The sequence below is a fragment of the Stegodyphus dumicola genome, chromosome 12 (genome assembly GCF_044657685.1).
Source record: "Stegodyphus dumicola isolate Sdum_Otavi_A_Nest chromosome 12, ASM4465768v1".
In the NCBI taxonomy this organism is placed as follows: Eukaryota; Metazoa; Arthropoda; class Arachnida; order Araneae; family Eresidae; genus Stegodyphus; species Stegodyphus dumicola.
The window spans coordinates 104,420,547-104,444,444 of record NC_140779.1 but is presented as its reverse complement, the minus strand read 5'-3'; the positions used below and the strand labels follow the sequence as shown (position 1 = coordinate 104,444,444).

At 32.0% G+C, this 23,898-nt stretch overlaps 1 protein-coding gene across 4 annotated transcripts in view; it reads left to right on the top strand.

The window, feature by feature from the left end:
* The window catches only part of LOC118188871 (SANT and BTB domain regulator of class switch recombination), a 59,175-nt gene that overhangs the window by 4,972 nt on the left and 30,305 nt on the right, over window positions 1-23,898 (top strand). For 3 of the 4 annotated variants that reach the window (XM_035359387.2, XM_035359386.2, XM_035359390.2), the window contains exons 3-9: window positions 2,536-2,599; window positions 9,326-9,549; window positions 11,717-11,870; window positions 11,950-12,015; window positions 12,158-12,307; window positions 16,444-16,488; window positions 19,126-19,411. In XM_035359387.2, coding sequence (XP_035215278.1) covers window positions 2,536-2,599; window positions 9,326-9,549; window positions 11,717-11,870; window positions 11,950-12,015; window positions 12,158-12,307; window positions 16,444-16,488; window positions 19,126-19,411 — 989 coding nt within the window. The remainder of the gene's footprint in view (window positions 1-2,535; window positions 2,600-9,325; window positions 9,550-11,716; window positions 11,871-11,949; window positions 12,016-12,157; window positions 12,308-16,443; window positions 16,489-19,125; window positions 19,412-23,898) is intronic. The other variant, XM_035359388.2, reaches the window with a different exon arrangement.

Genomic DNA, 23,898 nt, shown 5'->3' with positions numbered 1-23,898 from the left:
ATCCCTAGACAAAAATCAGTAATTATCCCTTTCTTCATGATCACAGCATGTTTCTTGTGCTGATTCCCACATTCTGTCACTGAATATATTATGAAGGTGTAAAATACATAAGTGCAGTATTTATAAAATAAGGAACATGAAAGAAATGACATTTACAATTGCCTTACAGTGTAATATTATGATTGCATCATATAAAGTCCCACTTACTCAACATTCTACATAACTTGATTATAATTTTTTTAATCACTAAAATTTTTTCTGTTGTTTAAGCAGAGCATTATCTTTCAAATTATATACTGGTTTATTAACAGCTAGACTGTAATATTGTCCAGCAGTGCCCGATTTTAAACTCAGTTTGCATGTGAGCTAAATACACAATCTAAAACAACTGATGGGCCAGAAATTTATTGTAACCAAATTTAAACTTTTTATCAGTAAAATATAAACTGTTTCACCTAAATTTTAAATTTGATTTACTAAATATTTATCAAAACATGCATAAACAATAATAATAATGATGCAAAGGGGGAAAATTCAATTTTCTATCTGAAATATAAAGTTTGATACCTGCAAGACATTTTTGTTGCTTTGTAATTCAAGTCTAGTGACTGTTAAATATGAAATATTCAAACTGAAATCTGTTTAAATTAATTTTAATGTGTTTAATTAATCATTTAAATAACTTTTAGCTTAAATTAAAAATAAACAAATTATGAATAAGCTTTCCAAGGACGACAAAACTTGAGAATAAATAATGACAGCCTAGTCTATTTCTTTTATTAATTGAATTTTTCTTCAGGGCATAAATAAAGTTAAATATGTATGTAAAGTATGTAAATAATTATAAACATTTTTATTTCTTAGTACAGTTTGATACTTGATGGCATTTCGGTTTTGATAAAGTTTGTAAACTTGGAGAAAAACTTTAAATTATCTTCTATCACTTGTAGTAGATGCTTGTTGGTCAATCGGCTTAGTTTCTTATTTAATTTCAAATGTGAAGAAAAAAATTGTTCATGTAGAAATGTATTTCCAAACAAAGTGATTATTCTTACTGCAGAAATTTGTAACTGAACATATTTATTTTTTGACAAATACAAATAAAGGGTAATGATATCTGTATCTTCTAATATTTGAATAAGATTTAAATGACTTAGTAAATTAATTAGCTCCATTTACAGATTTCTTGCTTATTGTATTTAATTTTCAATTATTAGCAAAGAAAAAGGTAAATGGAGTAGTTACTGGAAAATAACCCCCTTCAAAAAATAAATAAATAAATAAAACACAAGCTTAGCATTAGGAGCTATTTTTTTTTTTTTTTTTTTAAATGTGATAGGCTTGATGTAATGAAGTATGGTTAATTTGTAATGAACTAAGAAAAACAGTACTTACACATTAATGCAACTTGGTGAATTTTTGACAGATGAAAAGGTAAAAGTTACTTATTTGGTGCAAATTGGTTTGCACTCTTTTTTAGAAGGATTTCTAAACTATTGATATTTATTGTAAGTCGGTAGACATTATGTAAAAAACAAAATATAAAAAAAAAAGAAAGAAAGAAAGCATACTTTCATACAAACAGCAATTCAAAATACAAATTCGGATTATTAAATAAGTATTAAGTGATACATTAAAAAAACACTTGCAGTCTTCCTCAAATTTTTCTCTATTTCTTTTTCTTTCCCCCCCCCTTTTTTTTTTCTATTTTTCTCCCAAATTGCACAGCAATATATTTTGGCTTTAAAAAACATCAGAGAATTGTGGAGGTATGGCTTTATGCAATCCTCAGCTGTAGTGGCTGTTGAGGAAATACATTTGTTTGTTGTTCCCTTTAAAAAATTTTCAGCAAAATACTGTATTCTTGCAAAAATTTTACTGCAGTTTCTTCCATTGCTGGCAAATTCCACAAACTTATGTTTTAAAACTAAGGCAAGAAATATTGCAATTTGTTTATAAAAAATAAAATAATTATTGGAACATGGAATGCAACAAAAAAAGAATGAATATGAAAACTGCAGCATCACTTGAGTGAAGAACTATTATGGGCATGGTTGTTGGAAGAATGCTATATATAGGGTACATTCTGAAAATTTGGCAGTTTTTTCTGTGGTGGTTGCATTAATATGTAAGTACTGAAAAATTATTATTATTATTATTGCTTTGCTAGTGAAATACTTTTAAAATAGGTGTGTATGCATGTATATATGTCTTTCGCATCTGCCTTCTGAATTATTCGTAATCATGTGGATTTTAACTGCATAATACTTAAGATTTTTGAAATAATATTGCTATCAACTCATTGCAAATGTCATAAACAGAAAAAATTTAACATCATGTTTGCTTGTGACTATCAAAGCTTGTAATGTTTGACTGACAGCTGGTTGTTACATTTTATTATTAAAATTACTCCTACAAACCATTTTGAATTTTTTGTAACAATAATATGTTTTAAGCAATTTTTTAAATTGTTTCTGCATTTGAAATTATTTTTAAATGCAGTTTAAATAAAATTATAATATATTTTTATTTAAGCTAAACATGTTGATAATGCTATCCCATCTACAAGTGGAGAAGGCACAAGTAAATCCCTTGGGAAGTATGTACTAGACTTATTACAACATTTTCTTGACTTATATTGGTAACTTTTTAACTGCTTTAAATTTTATTACTGGTTATATGCTCTACTGAACATTTTTTTACGTTAAATGCATCATAATTAAAGAGCAATTAATTTTATATTAAAAAAATGTATTAATATAGTAAGTAGTTACAAAAATTTAATTTTATATTTTATTTGCCATTTATTATAATTGATTTAAATTTTATGAAAATTATAGCTGTCAATATTCATTACATATGACATTATATAGTCATGCTTTGTATCAGAATTTTCATCATCCTATGATTTAACTGTCTGTAAATCACAGGATAAAAAATCTCATTTAAAAAATGAGCTTTAAAAATTAAGAAAATATAATGATTTTTAAGATATAAAACATTTACCAAGAGAGAGTGATAATATAGTTAAGTATATAGTCAAAATGTAACAAGTACTATTTTTTAATGCTGATGCCAAATGATCTTGTGCAAATTTGGCTGCTATTTCCATCTGAGGTTAAATTGCGCCGGAACCAGGTTCCGGTTCTTCTCAATTTATGGGATAAATTAATAAAATAAAAGCAATAAAATTATATTAAAAAATTATTAGCTATTATTAGCAATAAAATTATATTAAAAATTGTTATTAAATTTTAATTTACCTCTTTACATTTTATTTAATTATTTTTAATAAATAATAATATATTAATTAATTGATTAATGGTTAGATAATATTTATTTATTAATTTGAAAATAATTAAATATTTAATTTTTAAATTATTAATGATTTTAATAGTTATTTTATTTATTTATTTACTCTTGTTCCTCTTTCCTAACAGCCTTCCATAGAATTCCAGCACTTCTAATTCTAGAAATTAAGCCCTGATTTCTGTGCTGATACAGTGCTTTAATCAAGAATATAGTTTTTACATCCCTTGTTAGCTGTAGAGTTAATGTAATATCATAAATATAATGTCCAGTATCCCTGGGCTGTCAACACAGAGTAACTAAACTTATAGAGCACTAATAGCTCATCCCAGTTATATTTTTCAGCTGCTAAATAGGTTAGTTGCATAGCATTTTTGTAGCTTTTCTCATCCACAATCTAAATATGACCTCAAGTTCTTAATAATCAGGTCTTCCTCCTCCTAGGCAGACAGCCTGGAAATGCTGTTATAACTAATGAGATCTTTTAGATGAACTAATGAGATCTTTTTTACTGATTGTAAGATGACCTACACCAAAAAATTTTCTATGCAAAGGTATGCACAGTATATTTACAAAGTTTTAGGACTAAATTCGGCTCTAGTGTAGAATTGGGTGCCCCTTCAATAAGCGATAATTTTTTTTTTTTTTTTTTTTTATTTTGGCGATGAAACGTCATGTCTGGTGGTTACCATGACAGTTTTAACTTTGTTTTAGCTTCCTGAGTTTTTTTTTAAATGAAAATAGATTGATGTGTACATGGACAAATTTTATGGCAGTGTGCAATGTCTAGTTTGTGCAATTCTATGATTTTTTTTTTTTTTTTTTTTTTTTTTTTTTAAGTGAAAGCAGATTGATGTGTACATGGACGTACAACTCTTTGACTTTTTATTTTGATTTTGTGTAGCGGCCATCTTGAAATTGTGCCTTCCTGGCGTCGATCTTGGCATCAAAAAAGAATCGCCAAAAAACGAGGTGCACCCACGAGGTGTAAACTTTTACCCTAAATTCATACAAAATTGTTGAAAAAAGTAATATTCGTACTCCTTAGCCATCACTATACAATCCTAACAAGTCTGTGCAACACTTGGCCTATTCATACAGCTGCTTGATTCCTTCATAAAAATTTTCTTTTGGAATACTATTTAAGTATCTGGTTACTGTTTTATGAATCTCTACAATGTTAATAAATTAATGACATTTCAGATAAGACTTCACTTTAAAGCAGTGCCTGTCCTAGGTATTTTGATACCCAGTGCATTCTCTGCGAGTTCTGAATTCTGCTGCCCAGTGCCTACTCTAAACTCAAAGCAAGATTCTCAAAACCTTTCACAATTTATATTTTATTATCTATATTTGTTATCTCGGCATTGGCATCTGTTGACATTTCTTTTTTCTGCTTGAGACTATCAGTATCAAACTTGTATTTGCGAAAAGTCGTACAGTCTTGCACATCTGTGAAAAAAAGGTTGTGATCTCGACAAAATATTGCAAGAAATCGACGAGTCCTTATTAATACACTCTTAGACAAAAAAAAAAAAAAAAAAAAAACGCACCAAGAAGGAGTTATCCGAATGGGACGAAAATTGGTAGAAGTGATGTACATGTACAGAAAAACAAATGATTACAGTTTGAGAAAAATTGGATGATTTATTGAAGTGATAAAGCTTTACAAAAAGTCAGTAATGCGTTTGTCCACCTCTGGCCCTTACGCAAGCAGTTATTCAGCTTGGCATTGATTGATAGAGATTGTGGATGCCCTCCTGAGCGATATCGGGACAAATTCTGTCCAACTGCCACGTTAGATCGTCAACATCCCAAGCTGGTTGGAGGGCCCTGCCCATAATGCTCCAAATGTGCTCAATAGGAGAGAGATCCGGCGACCTTGCTGGCCAAGGTAATGTTCGGCAAGCTGTAGAAACATGTGCAGTGTGGGGTAGGCATTATCTTGCTGAAGCCCAGGGTGGCATAACATCAAGGGCAACACAACGGGCCTTAGGAATTTGTCAACTTACCGCTGTGCTGTAAGGTTGCAACGGATGACAACCAAAGGAGTCCTACTCTGAAATGAAATAGCATCCTAGACCATCATTCCTGGTTGTCGGCCTGTCTGCCAGAAGACAGTCAGGTTGGTATCACACTGCTGTCTGGGGCATCTTCAGACTCGCCTTCGCTGGTCATCGGGGCTCAGTCCAAAGCAGGAATCATCACTGAAGACTGTTATCACTATTCCAGTGCGAATGAGCTTGACACCACTGCAAACAGGCTTGGCTTTGTACAAAGGTCAAGTAGTCGGCGCTAGGGGCTTTCTGTGTGCCCCCTTTCTGTGTGCCCTCTATGAATGGTCCTTCTCCTGAAGCACTAGTTGCTTGTACAATCGATGATAATGATGCATCTGGGGCTGTGAGTGGCTCTCTGACGATTGCTCGGCCTTCACGTTCTGTCGTTTCTCTAGGCCTACCGCTTCCTTCTTGACACTGTGTGCAGCCATGCTTCACCCATTCCTGCCAACATCGTCTAATATTGGCATTAACAGGCTCAATATATTATGAAACATGTATGTACTATGGCCAATGAAAATTATTATGAACTATGTATGTATTATGTAACAGGCTCAATATATTATGAACTATGTAAGCAAGTATGAACTATGTAAGCAAGTATTATGAAAGATCTATGTATTATGAACTACTTGTATATAAGCATGTACTATGAACTATGTAACTATGTAAGCATATATTATGAACTATGTAACTATAAGCATATGTTAGGAACTATGTAAGCATGTATACAGGACCAATGTATGCCCTTATAGGCCCCATGAGGTGTTGCCCCGGATAGTTGTGGAACCTGGACTAGACCCGAATAGTCTTAGTAAGCCGCACGGGTGTCCAGATTCTGCTCTTAACTCAACTCAACTCTAATAGTGGCATCACTCCTGCTCAAATTCGAGCTATTCGCCGATAAGACCAACCACCTTCTTTGAGCCCACTACAGGACCTATCTCAAATTCTGATATCTGCGCATATCGTTTGCGCACCTGTATGCGAGGCATAGTTACTGTCTACCACAGTACACGGAATGAAATTCGTGAAGAATTTATGACCTGGAATCGTAATTTCTCCTCTTAAATATTCTGCCAGATGCACTATAGCAACAATCGTTCATTCATTGGCAGCAAAAATGTAAAATTTTGCATTTTCCGTCGAAACCTGTATGCATATCAATTTGCTTTATATCTTCTCCGTGCATCGTGTTTTTTGTCTAAGTGTATTTCTCAAAATAAAAAGAATTTTATTAAACAAGCAAAACGATGGTAACGATAGCTAGAGTGATAAGGCATCGACAACTCGCAAAGGAGAACAGAAGCAAAAATTTCGTAACTACAAGGAGAGTTACTTTGATTTTTTTACTTCAGTAGATATAAACAAAGATGACACATGTAATATCTGCTTAAAAAAATCTTTGCACTCGAAACTGCTCCCAAGTAAGCTGAAGCTACATCTTGAGGCCATTCGTCCTAACTTGGTGAACAAATCTCTCATTTTTTTAGTAAGAAGTTGCAAAATTTACAAAAGCAAAGCAGCCTGTTCACTAAACAAGTGTTAGTTTTAAATAATACACAGCTAGAGTATGCTAATAGCGAACTGCAGGAAACTGCACAATATCATAGAAGAGTTTATTCTGCCGGCTACTCTCGTGATGGTTAATATTATGTGGGAAAATTATTTCTAAGCTACCTCTATCCAACAACACTATTAGTCAAAGAATTTAATGTATAGTTCAGGATCTTAAGGTTTAATTAATAGAGAAAATGAAATGAAATGAATTCAGTTTGCAGTTAGATGAGGCTAGTGACAGTAACAAAGATGCAAATATTGCATGTTATGTAGGCTTCCTGGTTGGCAATATTGTTATTGAAGAGCTTCTGTTCTGTAAGAACATAATCCGAAGTGCAAAGGCTCAACTTGTTCGAAAGGCCTGACAAGTTTAAAATGGAAAATGAGTTAGTTTGAAAATAGTGTGTCAGTGTATATACTGATGGTGCTCGATTAGTGTTTTTCACTAAGGATGACTGCAGACACTTATTTGCAGCAAAAACACCGCATGCTGTGTGGACCACAAGGAAGCAGTTGCATCGAGCTCGCTCATTCCTCACTTGAATTTGGCATTGGAATATGTCATAGATGTAGTAAACTACATAAAAACTACCCCATTGAAAGCAAGAGTTTTAAAAAGCTGTGCTAGGACATGTAAGTTGAACACACAACCTTACTATACTATTGCAATTCGCGATGGCGTTTGCGTGGCGATGTCCTGTCTCATGTGTTTGAGCTACTTCAAGAAATTCACACTTTTCTGCTAGAGGAAGGTCATGCGATCGCTAAGTACTATTTTGCCGAACATTTTGCACATACATTTTGCTAAACTAACATGTTAGTGTGACATATTTGAGAAACTAAATGTCTTGAATCTGTCTCTACAGGGCAATGTATGCATTTGAAACTTGTAGAAAAGAACTCAATTCAGAGTTTAGAAAAAGTTGCATTTGTGCATAAGGTTAGGTTATTCAATTACGGCAAAGCCTCGAGAGCTAGCTGCCTAAGGGGATGCCTTAGGCAGCTAGCTCCTTAGGCCTAAGGGGCTCAGGAAGGGATTTTTGAGAGAAACTTTATTTTATGGGAATTAGTCAGGTGGTTTGTCCAGGTAAGTGAAGAATGATTACATTCTAAATGGTGATATGGAATTAAATTGAAAAGTTGGTGTATTTAATTATGGCAAAGCACAGTAGGGCTATCTGCCTAAGGGAAGGGATGCCTTCGTGGAGGACTTGCTAAGGGAAACTGGCTCGTATACACGTTACACATGGGGAAAACCACAAAAACATCCATGCAGCCAGCCCGCGGGATTCAAACCTCGGACCAAACTACCAGTGTTCAGCGACTTTACCGCTCGGTCGCTGGTGGGCCATTTGTGCATAAGGAAATTGAATGACTGGGATGCTCAAGGCTGTTTTTGTATGTTGTACCCAGGCTCTAATAAAATCATTATTCTACAAGAATTTCTGTCCCTTTTCATGGAATACCTCTCAAAGCTCACTAACTGGCTCACAAAATACTGTGCAGAAGATAATGTAGAGAAACTTATGTTGATATAAGATTCTTTTCATTAGACCAAGAAAGTTTAATTGAATTCTTTTGCAATAACATTCTGAAAAAAAATTTGCTTGTCAGATTTAATGGAATTTTGGATCTCAATAAAAACTGAGTATCCAACTTTAAAGTTCTAATGTTCTAAGGATTTCCATTTCTTTTGCGACATCTATCTATGCGAAGCTGGATTTTAATTGGATGCTTTATTAAGGACCGAATACCGTTTGAAAATCATTGTGGAACAAGAAATGAGAATAGCTGTATCAAGCCTTCTTCTGCAATTTGAAAAACTGCAGAAGAAGTGTGGGGGGATTAACAAGCTGCCCTGTCACATTGACTTCCTGATCTACCACTGAAGGTTTCGTTTATTTGTATTCAGTTCATATGTTTTCTTCTCAATTAAAGTTATACTTTTTCATTAAAAAGTCACTTTCATTTCTGAGCCTTATTAACGCTGTAGTAGAAATATTGGAACCGGGGCACCGTGGAAAAACAACAAGTGCCCGTGTATTGAAAACATTTGCAAACCCCTGGCATAGGGCAACAGAATTCAGAGGTAGCAAAATTTTTAGAACTGAAGAAAGTGATAAGTAATAAAATTTAGGACCTGTAGAAATTGCAGTAGCTGCAAAATGGCTAGCACCATCCCTGCTCTGAATATGCTGTTGTACATAGCATCTGGGCACCAGAGTACATATACAAGTATTTGTATTTAATTTTTTTATGTTTTTATTTATCAAAAAAAAATTATTTAAAATTTTAGTTATATTGCTCTTTTAGCATAGTGAAGTAAGTATTTCTAAATAAATTGAAATTCAATAGTTGTATTATATATATTATTTTTATATGAATTTTTTTCACCTTAGGGAGATAAGCATCCGTGTAATTGATGATTGCAAAAATGTAGAAGAAACATTTTCTTGTGCCTATGACTTATTAATTAACAAAATGCCATACTTCAAAGATTGCTTGGATTCTGAACCTGAAGGAGAACTGACGATATCTGTTCACTGTGACATTGTAGTATTTAGGAAGATTATGGACTATATTAATTCAGATTCAACATCTGGAACTAAAAAGTTTAAATTTGGTGAGTTCTTCCTCATAACTTCTCAATTTGGAAACAAAATGGTTTCAATAAATATAATTGATAGTATAGATATTTTTATCAAATGGAAAAATAAATACTCATATTTTTCTAGGAGTTTTTCTATCAGAATTTGATATTGTATAATGTTTATCAAACTAATAAAATTAAAGAAGAGATATCCTAAAATGTGAATATCAACTGATAATTTCAAAGCAAACGTCTTCAATATGAATGCCTTTATTTAAGGAACTGCTAACACATTTTAAATGCATTATAGTATGAATTGTTTACTAAAATAGAATTTCTAAATAACTTATATATCTGATTTTAATTTTTTTCATGTAAATTGTATGAAATTTATTTGAAACAATATAGAAATAAAATATATAAGTTTGTACAATAGTAGAAATTCGAATTCATACACAGTTACAGCAACCAAATAAGCAAACTTCATTTATATACTAGTCTAATGTTTTCACTAAAAAAAGTGACATCTGATTAAACAACTTTAACCCTTTGAGGAGCGGTATATAAAATAATTCAAAATTGTGGTAAAGTTTTGCATGAATTGTAACTTATGGTCCCTAAGAACACAAAATTGAGACGTAAAATCCTGATTTCTGAGGACCACTGCTGGCTATTAAAATTGCAACACCAGGAAGGAATGATCTTACGAATGTCAAAATCACATGAAAGGAAGACGAAGGGATAAGCAAGTGATTAGTATTTCAGCGCATTTAGACCTCACAGTAATGAGAAATTACATCTAAAGCACTGCATAAAAGAAAAGTTGTATAGTAGATTTCTTATTCAGAAAGTGCTTTGTATGGTTGGAGTTTTCTGAGAATGTCATGTTGTGCCTTGAATAAGAAGAGGAAATAATTACTAGCAAGTTTTGAAATTCGATAGAGGCAGTATCGTTGCCTATCGAAATTGTAGATTATCGTTCTATCGTATCATCAGTCGCACTGGTCTACATCAAACCACTGTCATGCGAATATGGAATCAATGGATTACTGAGTATCTTACTGAGCAGCATGTAGGATCTTAAAACCCTCCCATGGCTAACACCAGAGAGGACAGACATATCGTGCAGTCAGCCCTGCAAGACTGTATGACCACATCGCAGACCATTAGTCAGGAAATGGGCATGTTTGCAGCACACCCAGTATTGGCTCATAAGGTGCGTCGACATTTGCAGCAGAGTGACCATTACTTTGGCTTCCCTTGACAATGCAGCATAAAGAGGGATGGCCATTCTTTTGCACCAAACGACAAAGCTGGGTACAGGAGTGGCACAATGTCACCTTTTCAAATGAGTCCCGGTTCTATGTGCAGTATTCGTTTGGCCATATATGCATCTGGAGTGTTCGAGGAGACGGCACGTCACCTGCTTGCATTCAATATTGGTATAGGGCCCTGCGCCTAGTGTGATGGTTTGGGCAGCCATTCGGTACATGACACGCACATCTCTAGCTCAGATCGATGGTAATTTTAATGCAGATGGGTACTTTTCTAACATTTTACGTCCAGTGGCTGTGCCCTATCTTTGAGGGACCTCAAACGCCATGTTCCAACAAGATAATGTAAGATCACATGTTGCACATCATGTTCTGATCTTCAAGTCACCCATTGAAAACATCTTGCCATGGGTTGCTGAGAAACTGACCCACTACCCCTCTCCAGCTAATATGGTTGATGAAGTGTGGCATAGACTTGAAGCAACATGGAATGGGTTGCTCATTTCTTTAATCCAAGCTCAATTTGACTCCATGCCTAGTTAAGAGCTGTTTTACTAATTTCGCACCCATACTAATTTAGGATGTGATTTATGATGATTTAAATGTAGTTAGTGGTAATTTGGATGTGATTTCTGCAGTGTACATTTTTTTTTTTTTTTTAATTTGAGGGGACGGAATTATCATTAGATAAATGTCTTTAGAAGTTCTAAGAAATTTAAAAAATTATTTTTGTAACTCTATTTCTTTTTAATAGATTTTTATAGTTTTTGCTTTAAGCTTCCGTGTGGTTTAATGTTCAGCAAAAAATTAATTTTTTCTTCCTTAATTCATTAGAATTCATGTTTTCCGTATTGTGTTTTTATTTAAAATTATTGCTTGCAAATATCGTGTATACATCATAATAATTAGTCTTTTGCATTTCACAGATCCAAAATATGCAATACATTTACTTGTATCAGCAGACTTTTTACAAATGTCAACTTTGGTTGAAGAGTGTTTAAATTATTGCCATAGGCATATGAACAGTATAATTGAGAATAATTGTCCAATTGGTGCACTAAATGATGATCTCTTAACTAGGTAAGTTTTCTTACTTATTTTGCTGTTCTTTTCTTATTTATCAGATCATTAATATAATCATCTTAACATAATTTTTCAGGCTTGCTTTGTTATTTAATCATCGAGAAGTTGAATCTTTAAAAGATCCTAGTGGCAGAATTAAAGAGTGAGTATAGTGATATACTATAATCGTATCATTATTATTAATGAATTAAAAAACTCTTTATTCAAATTAACAATATGCTTGTAATTTTTAAGTTTGCAGGCCACATGTTCTTTAATTAAGTATAAACTTTCTTTAACTGTAGAAAATTATATAAAATATTACTTGAGCGACTGCTGAAGCCTGATGCTAAACTTCCTAATCAACGAATTGTGGCTAAACTTATGAAATGTAGTTTATGTGATCAAGTATTTGCTACAAAACTGCAAATGTTCGTTCCATGCAAATCTAAAAAGTAAGTTTTTTCGTCACCTTTTCAATATTATGATTAAAAACATATAAATAGTTATATTAAAGTATTTCACTATTTACAAACTTTTAAAATTTTAAAGCTACAGTTAACTGTAGTTGCATTTTAATTTAACTTTTGTAAATATACAATTTGTGTACACTTGTGTGCAAGATAAGAGGATTTGTACATTTTGTTGAACTTCTGAGAAACTAATGGAGATATTTCAATGAAATTTGGTATGAATATCTATTTGTAACAGAGGGAGAGATGTACTATTCACAACTCATTTTATCCACATTGTGATATTAAACTGAAAATGAGTCTAATGTAGAGTATGGTCCTCTATCACAGCCAGACAGGTCACAGCTTATAATGGCATACTGCACAGGGGCAGTTGAGGAGTCTTAGTGGCAGTCTATCCTTTTTTTGGAGCAATGTAGTTTTCGATTTGTCCTCCAAAGAGCATTTCAGATATGCTGTATATGATTAAGGTCAGGAGACTTACATGGCCAATCCTTGTAGCAAATATCCTTATTTTTCAGGCATTTATCAATCATCTGAGCCCTATGTAAATGAGTGTTGTCATCCATTAGTAGGAACCCAGGACCAAATGTGCTCATTAAAAGTTGAACATAGGGCTCTAAGATCTATCTGTACACCTCATAGCAGACAAGGAGTGCTTGTCAAACAGATGCAAGGGTATGCAGCTATCCATCATAATGCCTGCCCAAACCATTACACCACTACCCCTTTATGATTTTTTCCCTGATGAGAGAGAGATGATATTGTATTCCAGGCTCACTTCAGATAAAGTACACCAAGAACCTGCATCCAGGTTGAACTTCAACTCATTTATAAAAAATATGGTGCTCCAATATAGTCCAGGTCAAGGGTGTAGCAAGAGTTTCTAGTGCCCGGAGGCAACTGAAGAATTTGTGCCCCTTTCTGTGTACCAAGAATGGAAAACATTTTTTTAAAAAATTTCGTAGCATCAATTTAGCACCCTTTGAATGCTGTACCTGGGGACAGATGTACCCCCTTGCTCCACCCTAGCTACGCCACTGGTCCAGGTGCATGGTATCTTCACCATACTATACATGCTCTCTTGTGTGCTGCAGTGAGCAGGATGGAAACAGATTGGCAGCACACAGAGAGAGCTATAACAATCCTGTCGTCATGCTAAAACTGCTTCATTTATCGTTGTGGATCTTCGTTGACCTTGTCCAGTCTTCTTGTTATGAATCTAGTATCCTGAAACTGTTTCCACAAATTGCAGGCTACACTTTGCGTTACTTTGAACTCACCTTGTGCTTGTGATTGGCCTGCCTTTAATCTGTCAATAATTCTGCATTTCATTCTGTCATTCATACACTTGTGGCTACTCATTTTACTTGAAACCTTATGAAATCTACCCAACTCTTGCGAGAAAAACAATAAATGTTATGAAGGAATACAAATCACTGAAAATCCCTTGTACGCTTATATCCCCTCCACAACTCTGCAGACACACATGTGTACACTTTTGTATTCAACTCTGAGTATTTGCATAATTCTTCAACATTATTAGTACCTTTGAATACTTTTCGTAAAAATAGACATAATTTACAACTTCTCTCAATTTTCCATGAACATACATCAGTAGATAAAATTTCAGTTATTGTTGAGTATAAACATTTATCTTTGCACTACTTTTGTAAGGAAATGTTGAAAGTAATGAATTATATTAATGACCAACCTAACCTGAAAACTCTGGATGTAGTAGAAAATGAGTGCATCTACCAACAAATACAGTTCTGTCACTTCTAGCAGCTGTACTTCAGGCATTAAACTATGAAACAAGATTATTGTAGGAAAAAAAGACCAAACAGGAAAGGAAACTTAGAAAAATTATATTTCACTCTTAAGTTTTATGTCAATCATTTGATGGCCAATAGGAAAAGATTTCCTTTTTGCAGTTTTTATTGTTGTCTTGTCCATGTATTTCATTACAGAATGGCTGCCAGAGCCTCAAGCAGGTTGGACTTTTTCCCCCACCCCAGTTTTGAAAAGGAGCACCCTGGGGAGCATAGTCTGAGGGTCTCTCACCCCTCTCCTGTAACACCAAACTACATGAGAGGACTTTCGGACTATAATTTATATTTATAGTGGCAACAATGCAACGAAAGCACTATACATTTACAAACATTTCTTTTAAAATATCAATTGTGGAATCGTAATTAGCAGAATAATCAATATTCCTTTGATTGTATTTAAAGCAGAACCACCCAAATGAGCTTTTAAATAGTAAAATTTGTCTACTTTATCTAAAGAATCATTTTTATGACTAGCAGACTCAAAACTGTTCCAAAATGTAAGCCAGTTGTTTAGATCTCCATAGAATTCCGTTAAATTTAGGTAATTTAATTCAAACAGCATCAGTGCATTTTGCTTCATTTTGACTATCAGTACTAAACTGGTTATTCACTATAGTTTCAGTAGAATTGCATTTTAAATCATCAATTGTGTGAAAATTTCGTTAAATGACTTTTTGATGATATTCTTCCAATTTTGGAAATTAAGCATCAAATTCTTTGCCTTTAAAGAGAAATTCTAATTCTTTATTAACAGTTTTAAGTGATTTTAAATTATTCTTTAATGTTTCTAAATTTTCTTCCAAATCATACACTTTTGAATCATAAGTTGTGATTTTAAATCTTTAAGGGATTCCGTTACTGCTCTTCAGAGCTTCTTTTTTAACTTATTTAAATTATCTTCAAACATGTCCTCAAAGATTCAAAATCAATATGTAAACAATAATTGCATATTTTAAAAATGTCATCCTGGCAGGGTATGCCAATAATATGTAATCTTAAATTTAAGGTATTAGAATTCATGCTCATAAAAATTAAAAAGAAAAACTGTTACCTTTTTTATTTCAGAGAGGCGAATGTAGGACATTTCTTGATTCCTTTAATTCTTGACGTGATAATCTTTGATGAAAGTAATTGAATCATTTTAGACAGTAATCCTTTATTGGAACAAGTATAAGGAATGATAAATTATGTACTTGGATGATACACAACTCATTTTTTTAATATATATGCACATTTATGTTATGTTACATTTAGATCTCATGAAAATTAAACATGCACTGTTTTTCGCAAAACAATTCCAGTTCTGGTTCTGTATTGTAGCTGTACTCTCTTTCTGCACAGTTCTATTTTCTTTTAAACTCTTTGCAGACTATAACGACTCAGATGGCCTTTCATTCAAACGATGACAAATGGCTAAAATTCCAATGTTGTTTTCTTCCCTCTCCTAAGGTATGCACTAGCGGGTGCAGTTTCCCCAAATGCATTGTATCATTTTATTGCAGGCAGCTTGTCCTAAAAAGACTTATTTGTTGTTTCTTATTTTTATTTGTTAGAAGTAGAAACGATAACATTTGAAATCTTCATTCTTCTTTGTGTGTTAATGGATGGGGAGGGGAGGAAATTGCTATGGATGTCGAAAACCATTTTGGGCAGTTCAGTATTTTAATATACAGGTTAGTGAAAGCTCCAGTTTTCAAAGAGTTAAACAATTATTTTTAAAGTTCGCTAGAAGGCACTGGAAGTCCACAGCCCAGATGTAGTATCATCCATGAGTAATTAGAGAATGTGATTTGTTTTCCAAAATCATAGATTGAATATCAGTTATGTTTGCTTTGCAGTGGTGAGTTGCTTCTTGTATTAGGCTGAAGTTCAACAGTTAGAAAAAAAAAAAAAGGTTTGGCATGACCTTTGCAGGTAATTTGTGAGGGGTTGTCTTTGTTAATAAGACAAAAACAATCACTGTGTGGACAAATCCATTTTAAAATTTAAGGAAGCCTGTTCTCTGAATGCATTGAGGAAGAGGAAAATTACACAAATATTTTTTTAATTTTCAGAACCGGGTGCTAAAAGGCGGGGGGGGGGGGATATCTAAGGTAATCTGATAATTTTTATGATTGCTTTGTCTCAATATAAAAGGTTCCTCATCTTTTATCATTAAATGCTATTTTGCTTACTTTAGTTTCCATACTTTGCTTTTGTTACCTTTTAACATATTTTATGTATTATCTTTAACCTAATTAATATGTTATGTATTATATATGTTTTAATGATATATTACTATCTCAGGGCAACTATTGGTCCTAGAGGTGAACTCATGTACACTCATAAAAGGTAGTTATCATTAATATTATTGATTATTAATATTAATATATCAAAATATATTATTAGTAGTATATAAAATGAATAAAATGTTGTTCTCTTTACAAGTAGAACACTTGAATGTGTTTTGTTCTACTTTTTTAAATATGAAAAGGAAGAAATTCAATATTTTAGATGATTTATTGTTATCAATAAAAATATTAAACTTATTTCTTTATGCATTTAAGCACTTAATAGTGAAGATTAAATCTATATGCATAAAAGTATGTTAATTTCATTACTTCTGTCATAGTTTTAGTTGAAAGCTTATCCACTTCTTGAACTGTATCTTAAACTATGTTCTCCTCTGCTTTCCCCATTCTTTTTCTTTTCTCCTTTCCACCCCCTCTTTATTCTCTGTGTTGTTTTTATCCGTGATTACTATACATTAACCCTCTAAGTAGCATGACGACTTTTATCTGGTCATAGGATTTTTGCTACTTAGTGTGTGTATACCTTACTATTTAAAATACTTCACTTTCTTATTTTCTTTGCTGAACTTAATATAATTTTAATAAATGAAAGGTAATGAAAACAAAGACTAAAATAAGTGATTGTGCAAATGTAGCTGTTAAGTTTTGTTTAAACACAGCTGTTAAAAAACAGATCCAAAAAGCCATACCATTTGGAAGGTGAATAGTTTTTAGTGACTAAGCGATTTGAATTTTAAATTCATTTTATCCAAATGTAAGGGAAAGTGATTACCGTATTTGATGGCATATAAGATGCACTTTTTTTCCTAAATTTGGTCTCAAAAAAGTTACCTGCTTTTTGTACGTGAAGGACACAGGTTAACTTTCAATACCGAATGCGATTTTTAGCCCGGATAAAGGTTTAGACACACATAACTTTTTTTACACCTGCCATAATTATTTTGCGCATGCGTGAAATGTCTGTTACCAAAAAGCGCCAAAGCTCGAAGCTGGTGTCGAAGTTCGAACAGGTTCGATGGTCACATTACGTCTATGGAGCCTTTCCTTCTTTAAATAGACTTTCTTTGACTCAGCCGACACACGTGTTGGTATCGGTGCTTAAAACTATTTGTTTTAAAAAAATACCCTGGAAAATATGACTACAGGAAACAAAAGATTAAGCTATTCGATTCAGTATAAACTAGGAGTGTTAAACTACGCCAAAGCGCATGGAAACAGAGCAGTAGCAAGGCATTTCGGTCCACCACCTACCGAAAAAATGATACGTACTTGTTGGAAGATCAACTGAAGACTGCTAAAGAACAAAAATATAACCTTTGATGCCCAGCTCCATCTTGGCCTGAACTTGAAAATTACATTTTAAGTTATTGTGGTACCTTGCTATCGCGTGAACTAATAAAACTTTTTTTCCTTGTGTGTGGTCTTCTAAATAAGGGTGCATCTTATATGCCAGTGTGTCTTATATGCCGTCAAATACAGTATATGTTTTATCTTGCATCACTACCTTTCTGTGTAAGTATGGTCCTTTACATATGTAGTTAATTATAAGCAAAATTTGTTAGGGTTCCTATTGTTGATGAATCTTTGTCATTTTTGTGCTCTGTGATACTATCTATTATTCTCCAAGATGTTGATACATTATATTGTGATTTTCTATTGTCTCATCATAGACAAGAAGGCAGTCTGTTTCTAATGTTTCTCTTTTCTTTTTGTTATTTTTTTCTTCCATGGTTAATTTTCAAACATCTGATATTGGAATGATTGCAAGTTTATAACCATATTACTTGCATCTGATGTTATGTGTGTAATATTTGGTTAAATCATATCAATCAAATCTTCTTACTGAGTTTTCTCGCAACATCCAGCTGATGCCTGTTCTTTTTTGCAAACTGTAGGATATATTAGTTTTCTGTTTGTTATAGATCCAGGTGTAGAGTAGAATTTCTAAGCACTAAAGGTAGAAATTGGTAGTTTTATTGATGTGAAGAAATAAAAAATCAAAAGCTATTTCCCAGTCTTTGTCTGGAAAACCAATTTTAAGATTAAATTACTTGATTAAAAACCATAGGTGATAATTGCTCGTATTTCAACTGCAGACAAAACTGTCATGAAGCATATAATGGAGGGAGAAAATGTGCAATAAGACACTATATGAGTTCCAACTGGCGAAATGTGTAGATCATCTACAAAAGTTTTGATCAAATGAAACACACCGATAGCTTGTAGATTTAATCTTCGGTATTTGATGTTTCATTTATACTACATGTGGCAATAATTATCCTCAAAATACTTAAAATCTGCTGAGCATAAAAACATGAGAATGCTAGCATTTCACAAACATTTCTGTAACTCAGCTGAAAAATTGCTTCATTTTTTATAAAATTTACATTAACTCTGAAGTGTCTTTAGTTCTGCTGACATAAAATTTATGCATGTGTATGCTTTGTATGTTTGCATTTCTCTTAACTATATATTTTTTAATGATTCTTTTTTAATAATTTACTGACTTAATTCTTTTAATTTTAAAAAATCTTAATATTTTATTAATTTTGTATTTTAATGAAGCTTATAACTGTAATTTTCTGTTGTACAAATAATATTTAACTTTCAATTCGCATGTGTCATTGTTACTAAAAATCTGCTTTTTATCTTTGCCTTTCTGCTTTTCTGCTTCCAGAGATATGACTTGGAATCTTGATAGATATCTTGAAGACTTATTCGTATCTTTACAGTCATGGAGAAAGATATATTGGAGGATTTGGGGTTTAGTTAACAGTTTGCACTGTATAACTTGCGGCACTAATTTTTCATGTTCTGATTTTACTAAATGTCCTTATCACAAAGACTTAATAACATTTCCTTCATCTGATCAGTCTGAAAATGTTCATAAACCTGGTGTCTTTCCATGCTGCGGCACTAAAGCATATAAGTTTGATCCTATCGATCCTTTGTTTCTGTTATCTGTGAGTAAAGTTTAGCATTTATTTTCATGATTATCTTTAAAAATGTGCTGAAGTAGTATTGTTGGTTAATTTTTGTAATAGCCTCTAAATGCATGAACTTGGAATCTTTAAAAGCAATGCCACTAAGTAAACCTTGTAATAATCTATATATTTTAAGATAAAGTATTATTTTTGTATTATAATAAAATATGTAATTCTTTTTAGTGTCTTCGTTGTACATATTATTTTAAATAGTCTTATGCATTTTAGATGTATTTTCAATTACATTAATTGAGAAGCCTATTTAGTTTTCAATTAGAATTTCATTAAAGTTTTGATCAATAATGACTTTACAGGAATTCAGATAAAGGTTTTAATCACACATAAATAAGATGCAACTGAAAAGGCCCAATTTATGTTCTCAAATATTTCAGTGTTTCCAATTTAAAAAGTAACCAATTAATGGAATATAACCTCTTGTTTTCTATATCATTTTATTAATCTAGTGCATTAAAATCCTAATTTATACTTTTTATATACCTCTAATTTTAATAGTTGGGTTTAATGTTATAGATATTTCTGTTTTTGGAAGAACCAAGAAAATATCAAGCAATTCATCTTTAACTGTTGCCATAAATTGAAATTTGTACTTTTTGGTTAATGGGGTGCCCCTTAGTACCAAATATAAATAAATACTGTTGTAAAATTTAATAAGAGATAGTAATGACAACACTAGTGATTTATAGCTTTATGAAAATAATGGCTGTTTCATTAAATTTAAAATGAATTCAAAAATTTAAAAAGTACAGAAATTCTCAAATGAAAATACATGTTCTTGAGGGACTAGTATCAGACTTTTTGTTACCCTGGGCAATCTCTGCAACTCCAAAATATGCTGTTGGACTCCTTCCTAAATTCTAAAAATTTTGCTGCCCAGTATGGACGCACTGCTTTTGGAACTGGCTCCATATACTTATTTCAGTTGACAGTTATGTAATGATTCACTTCTAGCTGCTTTTGTAATGGAAGAGTTCAGACATGGCTATTTGTTGTTCAGCAGTTGTCAAATGCTGTAATCCACAGTGATTTTTTCTTTGGGCAGGGAGATGAAATACAAGATCGCTAACCACTATACAGCTAACATTGCTAACCATTGTACTGATCAGGGCAAGGAGGTTAGAATACATGGAGATGCCCTCTATGCAGTCCAAGTGAAGCCAAAAAGGGAGGAAAGCATGCCCTTAGTAGTCCTGGCTTTTTGAAAGATTGATGAGCTCTTCAACCAATGAGGCAGAATCTAACCACACCCAGTTTTGCTCCTGTCAGTCGTAAATTAAAGACCAGGGATTCTTCGCTCACTTTTTCCTTCACTTTTTGAGCCATTTTATTTTATTTCTACATTTTCTAGCATCTTGTAAGTGGTTGCAATATTGTTCCAAGAAGTGATTTTTATTCCTGCCAGAATGGTAAATTCCTGCACCACTTTCAGCTCTACAAATAGAAGAATAGACGGATCCAGCATTATATTCCACAGGTAAATATTCTTTTAATATATACTATAATTTATTTAAGTATATTTTGTTCAAAATTAGAAAAAATTTGCTGTGATTGGTTAAAAACATAACCAAGAAAATGGCTGCAGGTGTTGATAATTTTATCAATTCTAATAATTTTCATGATATGAGTCATACTCCTTAATTACTTTTACATTGTAAAATGCAATGAAAAGTACATTTTTCTGTGCATCTATATGCAAATAGTTGATGAAATGTCATTTATGAAAACATAACTTCCCACTAGTTATGATTAAGCATTTATATATGCATTTTTCTGACAAAATTCAAAGCATGTTATTTGGTAAAAAATTTATGCTTCTTTTTCCTTTTTTGATATATTAGTACTTTTACTGAATCCAGTAATTTAATATGGGGAAGATATGCAACTACAGTTGGTTTCCATGACTGAAATGTAAATTTGAGTTATAGTTCACTTGTTCATAATTTCTGAAGTATTTATTTTTAAAAATCCCATTTTTGAAATAAATGAAAAAGGATGTAACCTTGTTTATACTTTTAATAATAAATCAATGTTCCTTGAAGTTTAAAAAATAGTTTATAAGATTTTATAATATGAAAGTATTATTTGAAACCTATCAATAAATCATAGTTAAATGTAAATAACACTTTTTCTTCATATGACCAAGATAATAGTTGGAGGGTACATTATAATGATTATAACTAATTCTTGTACTTGTGTGCTATAAATATTCTTGCATAAAAAAGATATAAAAAAGCACTAAACATTTTTTGGCGTTATAAATATTTCAAAAGAACTAGTCTAAAACAAATTGACTATATTATTTTTCAGAGTGCGGAAAATACTTTTCCTCTTACATGTTTTAGATCATGATGACACTCACCATCAGGCTTTGCCTTACTGTACTTAGAATGTTTCACCAAAGATGCTTTTTGATGTTCAAAAGAATTCATAATTATTTGTTGTAGAGCTCTATTTGACCCCTCTTAAAGCCACTATTGCTCACCATTGTCTCAGTGGATAAGTTCATTGAAAATTGTTGGTAGTTACGCGAAGATTTAAAACTCGCATCTCTCATAATATATGAATATGAATCAATTAATCTAAGAAGGTCTTCCACAGAGGCATTTGTCTTATAAGCAAACAGCTGCATTAATTAATCAACAGTTTTATATTTATGATGCAATGTTAAAATTTATTTAGTAATTTTATATGTTACTTCTGTATTGTATCATTTACTATACGAATCTTATTAACATATTTATTTTTATACTTCTTTACCATATCGATTTTTCTTTTACAGAATTTTTAAAGATCCAACATTTAGAGAAGCATTAGTTCAGGCAATACGATATAAAGATTATAAACCCTTCTGCAACTATACTTCTTTGTTCTTAACATTTTAAAGATGATTTCAATAAAACAATGCTAGCCACTTTGTAACGCATCTTATTTGTAGAAGGTGTATGTATATATATATATATATATATATATATAAGGATGTGTGCAAAAGGTATAATATAAGGATGTATTTTATTTTTTAATAATATTAAAAAAATTTTGTTTTTAATATTCGTACATAAAAATCAAATTTAATATTATACATGAAAAATGTATGATTTAGAGGCATATACTGATAATGTACAGTCTTCTTCTTATTAAATAATTGTCCACCACTGGCAAAGCCAGTGCTCTGGGTTTTTGTGTCTGCCTGCAAATTCAGAAATAAAACTTTTGAGGAATTTTTAATTTTTATTTTCTTTACATATTGCGAGATTTTGAGTGCAGGGAGGCATTAATAATCTGTTGCATTTTTGTGAAATTTCTTTTAAACATAAATTCAACATGCATATAATATTCATTTGCCAGCTATTCAAGATTACAAGCTTATTTTGTTACATACATCTGTCATACATATGATTTCATTTTTAACATTAAATTGGATTTTGAAAATGATTTGTCTAAAGTTGAAGCATGAACATGTAAAATCAAAAACATTTTAAAATAAATTGCTTAAGTTGTTAACTATTAAGATAATGAGTTTAAGCTTCTCAGTTTATCTTTGTTATAGCTATCTCTTTATCTAAATATCTGTAGGAAAATGTCATTCCTATGTATATCTTTTTAGTTGCAGTTTTGCAATAGCAAAAGTAAATATATTATCACTGCCAGTTATTGTTGATCAAAGATTTAAATGCACGCAATATCCATAAGCATATAAAATATATTAATTCTGAAGTTATCTACAGGTTTGTGGTGATTCATTATTATGTTTGCATTGAAATTGTCATGCCCTGTGCCAAATTTCATTTGCATGCATAAGTTTTGATTCTTCATTTGTCTTCATCATTATTGTTTTCCCCCTCAGTTTCAAATGCTTTCATTAATGTATGTCTGTTCTCTAGTCCAATAAAATGCTTTTACCTTTCACTGCTTTATAAAATAAGCTTACTATTCATCTTTTATCTTTGAAGTGTTTTTTGCTGATATTTTTTTGTAAGAATATGATTTTAAATTAGTGGATAAAATATGCATTTAAAATATGATATTTTATTGCAAAAAGTTTGTTCTTCATGTTTAATTTCAAATTAAAATTATAATTCATAATTTCACAAAAGAAGACTCTCGGATTGATTCCCTGGAGTGTTATCCTTCAAAATTTGGATTTGTCTTCCCCTTTCTCTTTGATGTAAAACCAGTTGCCCCCCCTCTGGTGTACATTGAATAATATTTTTGGTGATGGAACCCTAAATGGCTAATATATGTTGGTAATCCAAAATTTCGTATTTAGCAAATGTTTTAATTTACTGTAGCAACTAATTTTAACTAATGTCTTTCTTTCTGAATGCATAGAATAAGAATTTTAAGTCAGTCCCAAACTCTGTGTTATTAAACCTTGCCTTTTAAAGAAATCTTTAAAAAGAATCCCCCCCCCAAAATTCTTAAAAACTGCATTCAAGTAATGTCCTACT